Below are 11,284 nucleotides of genomic sequence, written 5' to 3' on the forward strand. Positions count from 1 at the left end.
CAATGTCTGAAGACATTTTTGGTTGTCACAATCCAAGAGGGAGAGTGCTCCTGGTATCTGGTGGATAGAAACCTAAGATACTCCTAAATGTCTTATGATGCACAGGACACACAGCCCTCGCAACAGAGATTTATTTAGACCCAAATGTCAGTAGTGCTGAGGTTGAGAAACCCTGTTTTAATCTGCCAGATCCTAAATATTCTAGCCATCATTTAGATATGGACTAGCACTACAGAGCAAATATTTCTTATGGAAGTCTGAATAATAGCTCATTCTTTGTAAAATTTTCTTCTAGCAAGGAGATGGATAATCGTAGAGATGATGTCAACAAATAATTATTTACCCTCTTTCCAGCCACATGTATTATTGACCTTAGCCAAAAAGCAGTAGGATAATTTCCTAATGATTCTGATCTCTTCCACAAGAAAGTTATTTTGACTTTGATCTATTTTTTTCCCTGTAGAAACCTGATAAACTAAGAATTCCATTTGTCTTTGATCCATTAGTAAAATAATCTAATGCTAACAGAAAATAAATCCTAAGTCACATTTACCTTTAAATAGAAACACCAAGACATGTCAATGGGATAGTGTCTAGTTATCTCTAGAAATTTGCCAAAGGCATATTTAAAGAATAAAGCAAGGATGGCCCAAACAAGTTTAACAATGTTGTTTTCCTTCTGTGATATTTTCTCTATTTCACAGTGTAACCCAGCCAACAACATTATTAAAGGAAATATATTAAAGACTATTAGATCACCAAATGAAGAAATGCCTTTTCAATCAATAGGTGAAGTAATTTTAATCTCTCACTTTATCTTTCAGTGAATATTACCAAAGCAGACATTTAGTGCTACCTACTTAGTTTCTTCCTTGAGTACATATTTTATTCTGTATCACTTTCACTGAGTACTAATTATTGGTTCAACTCCCTAATTAATCCCCCAATTTGGGGAACATATGAAGTAAATCACCTCAAACTTAAGGTGTTATTTAATCATATAAGAATATCAAGACCCTGTAATACCATTTGGTTCTAAGTAGCAACTTCAGAGCACTGAATCAAGAGCACAGTTACTCATGCCCTCCAACGTTTACCTATTTAAGTATAATCCATTTAGCACCTGAGATATCCTAGGCTCTCTGTTAAATGCTGCACACACCAAAGTGAATAAGATATGATTCCTAAATTCAGGAAGGTCTTCAAAATGAGTTGGAAGAGCTAATAATACCACAATATGCTAAAAGCAAAGCTAGAAATACCCACTGACTTTTATGGACATGCAGAAGAGAAGAGCCTCAGCTGGCTTTGAGGGTTCAGGAAAATTTTTCCTGAACTCATCCTACTCACCTGAGTTGAGTATGAGAAGACAGGCAGGAGTTAGACAGGAGAAGGTGTGGTTCAGGTTCTCTAGGAAGTGAAAGTCACTTGCGCAAAAAGCCCAGCTATAAGGAATTCCACAGTTTGTGGAAGAGAAAAATGGGCTATGAAGGCAGAGAAGTAGGCAGAGGCAGGACATTGACAGTCTTATTCCATGCCCAAGAGCTTAGATTTTATTCTGCAGGAGACGGGAACCACGGATGAATGTAGAACATGCAGCATCCTGGCCTTACTTGCATTTTAAATGGACCATTCTGGTGGCTGTGGGAAGGATTGATTTGAAGTAGACAAGGCTGGAGGCAGCTGTAGTATTTTGGGCCCAAGAAAAAGAGAGACTGATTTTGGGAACTAGGAATAGACAGAAGGGGGTGGATCAGAGATATATTTATGAGGAAATCTGGCACTGATTGGCTAATTATGTAAGAATGAGAGAAAACAAGGCAAAAGGCATAAACCTAGGTTTTCCAGTTCGGGCAATTTGGTGAATGGGTAATTCTAGCAGTTGGAAGAAAGTTTAAAGGAAAAGGAGCAGATTTGAGGGGAGCTTGCTTAGGCCATATGATTAAGGCAGAAGTTAGACTTAGGATTTTTCTCTGTCTCAAAGTTTTTCTGCCTCTAACCATGAAAGTGTATAGTCTCCTAAAGTAAACAAAAATGAGGTCAATATGCCATCTTCTAGTCTAGGATACAACCTTCGGACTACACATTTCTGGCATCTAAATTAGATTTCCAGCATGATCCCTTAAGAAACAATTGTAAAAGTCATTCAATCCTCTGTGAGCATGACAACTTTCAAGATGAGGATACATTATGAGCCTATATAAATTTATAGAGAGATGCTAGGTGCTCAATTTTTAACAATAAAAATCAGATACTGAGGGTGTGGTCATGCCAGAGGCAAAATTTTAATGCCCCAATTCTCTTTACTAAAGTGTCACACTTTAGAAGGGAGTTCTCAAATGTCGCTGGGTATAAGGTTCATCTGAGTTGTTTGTTAAATTTAGATTTTCAAGGTCCTCCAAAGGATTTAACTTAGTAGGTCCAGGTCGAATCCCCAGAGTCTAATTCTACCACAAGCGGTCTTGGACGACATTTTGGGAAACACTCCTTCAAAGGCTCATTTTGTTGGATAAATCTCCCTTCATGTAAGGCAATTCAACATATAAAAAGGTGCTATTAATGGATTTATAAACAATAAGTTCCTTCCTTCTTTTCTTCCTTCTCACTGATCTATCTATTTATTATTTGGGGGAGAGGAAACACAACTGATCAATGCTATCCCTAAACTGCAATTCCTATGCATGTGCCTCTGAAAATGAAGTAGAGAAGAGACAGTTGGTTGGGACAGAATTCCTAAAGGCTGTTAAACACAAATGTTACGTGTGATGAATGTCCCCCTTCTGGAGATTTTGTTATACCTGACCCATCCCACCCCAGCAGTCGTAGTGCTGTATCTTTGCCATATACTCAAGAGCCAAGAAAACTTTGTCCACTCTGTTTTCCCATATCTAATATTTAATGCTAAGCATCAATTTTTGAAATTTAAAAGTGTACAATTAAGTATAGAAGTAAAAATATGCTTTCAAATGAAAGCCTTAGATGTTCTTTTCTTTCCCCCTCTCTGTCCAGAATCTCTGGTGAGTTTCTGAAGGCTGTGGAGTGGAAGGGGCAGTGGGGGCGTGTGTCATGGCTGTGAATTATAGCTGCTTTGGCCCTGATCCCAAGTGAACTGGCCACGTCCACTTGGTGCTATCACATACCATTGGAATCCAAGGGACGTGAACCTGAGGGACCACTGCAATCCCAAGGGCCATGCTAGTGGGCCACAGGGGGGTTGTGCATGATATTCCAGAACCTTGACCATGGATACTACATTTGGGAGGTCTACTTCACAACCATTTCTCCATATAAGCTCAATGGAATAAAAAACTTTGAAATTTTACACAACGTGACTAAAAAATTTCATGATGAAAAATACACAGAGTGATCACATCAATAAACAGAAAATATAGAGACTAGGGACAAACATTTCTTCAGATTATATTTTTATAGCCTCTACAACCCAAAGCAAGGCAGCTGAACTCAATTTACTTCTCTCTGTAAATGATCTTTCCTGATTAGATTTTGAAAACCTGTGAACTGTTTACTTAAAACCTTTTGCTCCCACTGTCGACTAACACAAAATCTGTTCTGCCCAGATGCCAGCATAAGAGAGGCCACTGAATCCAGTTTCCCTCCAGCTCAGCTGAATCCGTGGCAGCTCTTCTCAATGTGGGGTCCTTTCAAGAGCTCCGGGCATCAGAATCACTAGCAGAGCTTGTGAAAATGCAAATTCTTGGGGCCACCGCCCACCTACTGAATCAACACCTCCAGGACTGGGGCTGCAATTCTTGCTTTTCTCACAAGCTTCCCGAGTAAGATTCCTGAGCATTCTCAGGATTTTACTTATTTTTCCTGTTTGTTCATTCATTTGTTCATTCAACAAACATTTATTGAATGCATTTTGTCAGTCACAGTCTTTAAAACTCTTTTTCATGCTAGATAACATAAAAGGAGAAAAAAGTATGATCTAGCTGTCTAAAAATTAGCTTTGAGACAGTTGAGTTTACAACAGATGAGTAGAGGGAAGGACGTGAAGCCACTGCTGGAGAGGTCGTGTCCTCTCTGCCTGTCCCCTAAAACAGACCTTGCCATGGCTGTCACTGTGCCTCCAGGCATCCCAGAGTAAGGTGGCTCCAGGACTTGGGCATCCCAGCCATTTCCTCCCTCTTTCCCCAGAGAACACACATTTCCATTCTCGCCTCCACAATAGAGGGCATTAGGAGACAGAACTCTCCAGAGAGACAGGAGGGTTTCTTGTTGCCTCAGGAAATTCCCTCCGGCTGCCTGAGGAACATTTCACAAAAAGATAAGTCACATGGTTCACCGTTCAGCAGCCTGAGTTGGAGCCACCATTTAATACACACCAGACAAATTTCCCCCTCTCCTGGGTTTGAGTTTGGTCACATTTTCTTTTGTTTTATTCTCTTCTTTCTCACTTTTTTCTTAAGGGAATCTGAGGCTGGCATGCTGAGAGAGAAAGACGGAAGTTTCTTTATTTGTAGCCCTTAAAATTCTGCCTAATAATACACCATGTTTTCCTAAAACCAATTTATTCTTCAAGTTTCCCATCTTCAAGGCACTTTGTGGAATCGGTCCATAACAAGCTCCCTGACCTTGCCTGACACAACACACCAACACACTCACCTAGACATAATAGGTGTGTGTTTCCTCTTGCTGTGGAAACTTCACTGCTGCCCATAGCATGTGGCTCAGGGGTGCCCTTTCCTGGCTAAGCAAAAATTCTGGTTTATTAATATTGTTCTACCTCCCCTGTAAAGATTCAAAATTTCAGATGTGAATGGAAGATGTTGGAGGTCATAAATTTAAAAAACAAATTGAAACAAATTTCAATGTGATTGTTTCTGGAGGAGTTTGAGAACCCCAAAGGGAAATCAATTCCTGGAAAGCCTGGCATCAATTATAACAGACCGAATGCGTTCGGTCACTAGGATCTTGCTGTGCTTGGGGGACAATATAATGAATTTTGGTTACCATTATGTGGAATTATAAAAGTATAAAATATTACACTTGGGTAGAATGTGTGCTAATTTGATAGCCTAACTTGATCATGGCTCTTTCAATTAATTCCCCTGTGTTACCCAGTTTGCATTCATACTCATTAATGAGACGAGTGAGATAAGGAAGAATATTCTTCACGTTTTCCTCACTCCTACTAGAGTCAGTAATTGACATACTTTTTCTAGCCCTCCACAGAGGAACCACCAAGTGAGAATCTCTGTCGTCCTTCTCAGAACATTTATACTCAGACACTGGGACCATCATCAACCCTACAGCAAAGACAGAGACTAAGAAGTTATCCTAGATTCTTCTCTCCACCACAATTCACCCATTTAACAAGATCCTGTTTATCCTGTTTATTTTACCTCCCTTACTTTTGCCTTCATCAGATTCTTATCAATTCTCCAGGCCTCTAACCTAATCTCTCAGCTTCCAGTTGCACCATCTCACACATTCTAGGGTGAATGAGTATATAATACGTTAATCTGGCAGTTACCTGGCTGCAAACATTCCTTTAATTGAACCCCCTCATTTCAGGATAATGGTCAAATGCCCTAACTTAGCAGAGAAGGGCTTCCGTGATTTCAACCCTGTCTATTTCCTTCTTTCACTTCCATATTCGATTCTTTCAGCCCAAACGGATTATTCTCTTCCACACAGATGGAGACTGGCAGGCTTCACCACAGGGAATCAGAGCTCTGGGTCTAAATTGAGTCAGGACCCACATCCTTCATTTTAAAGAGGACACCAAGTTACAGAGAGATTAAGTGATTTACCCAACATCTCACAGCTGGTTAAGAGCACAGTGGAATTAGGACCCAGTGTTTAGGCCTACCTTTCCAGAATAGGATTTCTTTATTCTATTTCTGACATTGTTCAAAGTGAGCAAAGTCATAGAATTTCTCAATACAATACTTTGAACATCTTAAAAGGATACTACTCATCCGTTCTTCATTAACACACTGACTTAAATGTCTTTCCAAAATCTGTTACAAATATAGATCCTCCCTTTCCTCCAATGCAACCCATTTTTCAGAAGCCTTCCTTTCAGCATGTTCTCCAAGACTTCAATGCAAAGAAGGCTCTCTGCCCTAAAAATAATCTTCAAATTCAACATGTTACCAAAATAAAATCTTCCAAATAAAACAATGGCAAAGATAGACCTGATAATGAATATGAAATATGCTGAGAACATTCTGTCACTGAAATAAACTTGACTTTTTTTGTGATTAATAGTAAGATGAAATCTTGAAACACATAAGAATAAAGCAAACGACAACAGAAGAGAAATGGTTTGGAAAGGGTCCCATTTGAAATGTATCCGTTTGAAAACAGGCTCTGTCTTTTGGCTATCATCATCATGTGCCTGTCCAAAAATTCATTTCCAAGTGTTATTTCCAAATGCAACCCCAAATTCAAAATGCAAGTTCATTGGCATGTTCAAAATTTGCTCTGAGATGGACAAAACAACAAATGAAATGTTTTCAGGAGGAATAATATGTATATTCCAATGCTCATTGGGTTTCATTCAGGCTTCAGATGCTGGCCTTGCCCTTCTAATTCTTTAGTATGCTGTTTCTATTCGGAAATGGGAAATGCAAGATACAGGATTATGAAGCCATTTCTAAAGATTAACATGGTACCAAAGTAAGTTAGCAAAGAAACACACATTTTCAAGGAAAGGGATAGGAAGGGAAATTGGCTTGAACTCAGTGTGTCAGAAACGGTGAGTGATCTGAGTTTAGCTAAATCATGCCCTCCACAGTATTTACTGACAAGTCAGAGCACTGAGAGAGGGCATGTCACATCACAGCAATACTTGGAAGAGGAACACAAATTACCTGTTGAATAGGAGAATTGGGTGTGTTAGCTCAAGATTTCAATAGACTACTGGATACCCAGAGAATCCATCCACCAAATTAACATGGTGGCAGTGGTGTGGGGGAGGTGCAGTAAGAGAGGGTGAGGGAGGAAGGAACTGAGCAGAAAGTAAGGAAGGGATGTGAGAATTACTGTTATTCAATAGTTATAGACTAACTCAGAAAGAACATCTACTAAAAGATACAGATTATTACTGACAAACCTTATTTTACTGGAAAGATAAAAGCAGGGCAAGAATACATAGGAACTAGCAAAGCAAAGAGAGGAAAGCCGCAATCCACAGGTAAAAAAAAAAAAATACATGGCATTCACATTCAGAGAGTGCCTAATACAATTGCTCATAAAAGCAGCTTTCATTTCTTTCTAAGTATTGCTGAAAGAATTTGCTAACACTTAATTTTCTTTTTAAGAGTTTGAAATGTGCTCAGCATCTAAATTCTAATAGGGTAGCTATGATCTTTCAAAAATACAGATGTCACTTGGAAAAAAGTTCTCTAGTAAAAGCCTGTCTTTCAGATATTGAAAGAATTGGAAGGATACTCACTAATGCACTTTGTTAGATGAATTGTTATAAAGCATCACGTTAATAAAGGATGGTAGGATCGAGCTGTATGCCAATGAAAGTATTAGTGTAGTATTGACAATATCTCCTGGTATATAATATGGACAGTACTTTTAGTTAAAAAAAGAGATGACTTTTATTTTATTCTTCTAAAAATAAGTAATCCATCACAGATAGATAGGTACCTCTCTGCTGGTTTTATGACTAGTAAATGAGTAACAATTTCCATTAAAAAACTAGAATATTAACTAATAAAATATTGAAAGTGATAGTCACATATCTGTTAAGAAGAGTTAACAAGCATTATTTCCAAGTAAAGCTGATGAAGGACTTTAACAGAAAAATATATTTCTCATAGCACATGGAATTATTGGAGTCAATATTCTCAGTCAGACTTAGATTTGCCAAAACATTCTTTGCCCCCAACCCTTGATTCACTAGTGATTATGGAGGAAAATTTATATTCATTTGCTAATTCTGTGGCCACATTCTTTTTCTTGCCCTATCACACATGTTGTTACAATACAGCAAAAACACGCATATCAAAGGAGCTCCTCTTCCTTTGGCTCTTCCTGCCCAAACCTGACTTTCCTCCTCAATATTCCTTAAGGGAAGCAAGCCATCACCATGACAACCATATGATGGGGGTTTGAACAGCACTTGGGGGCAGCCTTTGTGAAAGTTAAAACCATTTTGTGTTTAACAGGATAAGGAAAATGCAGAGGACGGGGAACACTGTTGCCAGGAGCCACTTAGCAGTATGGAACCTACTGTCCACATCAGACTTAACCTGACCAGAACACAGCCTCAGACAAATTTCTGCAAGTGTAATTTATTCAGGGATAATCCATCAATCCTTCGTTGTAGCCCACTGGATTCAGTGCCCAGTGGTAATTAAATCAAAAGATCACATATAATAGGGAAAAGAGAATTAGGAACTTTGCCTTGCCTTTTTAACTTCAGATGGCTAAAGAACATCCACAGATATGCACTGTTCCTAAATAGGTGTGACCACATTCTCTTTTCTAGGCAAAAATACTTTTTTTCGGAACCTTTAAATTTTATTTGTATTTCCTTCCCTACAAGGCAGATAATGAAGGCAGATTACTATGAAGTTGTGTGGACTTTTTCAGTATCTTTAATGTATTTGCTTCTAGAAAGAAGAGCAGTGCAGACACAAGGTGGCAATTCCAGCTCAGGTGTAGTACCATTCTTTTGTGTGACTCACAGCTAGAGAGAGAGCTTACGTTCAATGTATGTTTAACAATACTTTTCCCACTACTGGCTTCACTCGGGAGACTAAAATTATCATGCCTTTTTTTAAAAACAAGGACACCAAAAAAAAGTCACTATCTGATGAGGTTCATTCTTTGTCTTTACCTGACTGACCATCTAACTACACAGAGCATTTAAAATAATGAGCAGAATCCTTTGTTCTCTCAGGTTCCATTTAAAGGGAAAGTGGGTCGAAGGGTTTCCCCAGGGAGGGAAAAGAGAAACCAGGAGCCAAACACAGGGGAGTAAGAGATTTCACTCCCACTCCTGTTCCCACCCTCCCAAAGAAGTTAATTAATTCTGTTTTAGGGATGGTTAAGAGGGGTGGGGGTGGCACTTAGGCTCTGAGACCATTCTCTGAGACCAAAACCTCATTCTCAAGTGTGGCTCCTACCAGTCTCTCCTCCCTGACACCATAGGGTAGAGGTGGGGGGCGGGGGAGGTGAGGAATGCTGAGAACCTCTCTCCAGCCAGTGGTCACAGAGCCAGCACTGCACACATTTGTGCTCCCCCAAAGGTGTGTCCCAGCCCAAGTGCCCAAGTTGGGTATTTAGACCTGAAAAGCATAATTAGAACCATTCAAAGCAGCAAGTTACGGTACCTTAAGAAGTCTGACAGATGGAAGAAAGGCTGCGTGGCACAGCTTCCGGATGGTCCAGTTTAGGGGTCGAGGAGCATCAGTTTGATTCATGACCCCTTCCAAATTCCACCGGGAAAACAAGAAACTGCAAACCTGAGCAATGCCTAGAAAATAAACGGTCCCCCACGGCTCTGGCATCCCATGGTCATCTCCACACCTGCAAATTCCATTAGGGCAGAGGCTTCCTGGAACTTGGGAGACTAGTCAAGTGGCGTTGCCTGAGCCCCTGAACCTTCTTAAGAAAGCCACCTCCCCTCTCCCTGCAGCCGTGCTCATGCATACCAAATGTGGCTGAATGGAGGCACACTGCCTGCTGCTTCGGGGAGGGGATGCACGGTTTTGAAGGAGAGGGACAGCCTGCACAAAACAGCCTGTGGTCGGAGTCAGAGCAGCCTGCTCCGGAATGCGCGCTCCCTCTCCCGCTCTCCTCCCAGTAAACGCAGGTCAGGCGTTGGGGGGGAACCCGGGCCATTTGCTTTGCTGGCTTGGTTTTGGGGGGGAGCCAGGAGGAGAGCAAAAGGGAACAAAAATAAAGCCAGAACGGGCAACTTGCACTTTCTTGCACAAAGCATCTTTGAGGGACTGGAAACTGGCACGGGGGGAGGGGCTAGGACACAGAGGGAGAAGGGATGCCCGTGAATGATAAGATAAATGCTTCCCTTCTGATTTCTGTGACATTGTAAATTGAGAGCTATCATAAAATGGACCTATAGTAAAAGGGATCTCTGTCGTGTTCTGGGGTTTTTATTCACTGTGATTGACCGTCCTCACCCCGATACATACGTTATAGAGATGACAGACACCGAAAGAACTCACACATGCTGAGTTGTTCCTTTCACAGAAAGCCGTGTCAACTAATGTGTATTTGGGTTACCTTTTTAGAAATGGCAGTTTCTAAATTGGAGGTTATCCCCTCCTGGAAGACCACTTGATACTCTTTCTCTGTAACAAAAGTTTAACCCTTAAGGTGCCACGTGGGATGCTGTCTATAAAAGATGGAGTTTCCCCCAAGGGGAGATTCCCACCCCATCATTCTGGAAGGAAGCTTTGAGAAAGAGTTGCTGCTGCGTGGGAGAGTATAGTCTTTAGGACTCCTGTGGTGAGAAAGAATAAAGAACTTTTCAATTTGAAGGTAGAAATTGGATAGTTTCACTTAGAGAAGGGAAGTTAGGAGGAGAAGGAAGTTCCTGTCACAACCCCCACTGGGACTCCCATGTCCCCACGTCCCCTCCCCCCCCCCCCCCCCGCATTGGATCTCAGTGGCAGCAGTGGACGGGATGACTCCTACCCAGGAGAACCCCGCATCCTTAGAGCATTGCCATCTTCCTTATTTTTTCCTCTTTATGTCCCTCCCTATGACTACACTGATTTTCCATTTCTAATTAACTCCAAGAGATTAGTAAACCCCAGCTCTCTGACTATTATGCGTTTTGAAGCAGAACCAGGAGCGGCGAGAGCAGATGTGATACACTGCTGTGATTCAGAATGTGGGACAACGTGGACCCTCCCTGAAGTCTAATAAATACCTGACACATTGTGCTGCAACTCTATGTCCCTCACAATGTCACAATGATCCTTTGTCACACACACATCTAAGAATATGGCAGGAAAGCTAGGCCGTTGGTAAAACACAGACCACTGACTTGCCTCGTGTAATAAAACTCATGTGTCTGATTATTGTCTATTAAACAATATCACTTTAATAGACCTCACACCCAGTCAATTTATTGTCTGCCACTATTCTATTTCCACAAAGGACTGAAGGCAGTTTTCAAATAATAACTGCTAATATGTACGTGTCAGGCACTGTGCTAAGCACTTGAAATGTATTACAAAAGTTCATATCAACAACAATCATAATCCTATTTCGTAGATTGAGAAAGTGAGGTCCAGAGAAATTAGCAACAAGTCTAACATACTAATAA

The 11,284-nt window shown here is 40.7% G+C and overlaps 1 protein-coding gene across 1 annotated transcript in view; it reads right to left on the bottom strand.

Moving 5' to 3' along the window:
• Positions 1-9,764, bottom strand: part of TRPM3 (transient receptor potential cation channel subfamily M member 3) — a 504,274-nt gene extending 494,510 nt beyond the window's left edge. Inside the window, exon 1 of the mRNA XM_045563925.1 lies at positions 9,321-9,764. Coding sequence (XP_045419881.1) covers positions 9,321-9,497 — 177 coding nt within the window. The 5' untranslated portion in view covers positions 9,498-9,764. The remainder of the gene's footprint in view (positions 1-9,320) is intronic.
• Positions 9,765-11,284: the final 1,520 nt, after the last annotated feature.

Source organism: Lemur catta, chromosome 10 (assembly GCF_020740605.2).
Source record: "Lemur catta isolate mLemCat1 chromosome 10, mLemCat1.pri, whole genome shotgun sequence".
Taxonomy (NCBI): domain Eukaryota; kingdom Metazoa; phylum Chordata; class Mammalia; order Primates; family Lemuridae; genus Lemur; species Lemur catta.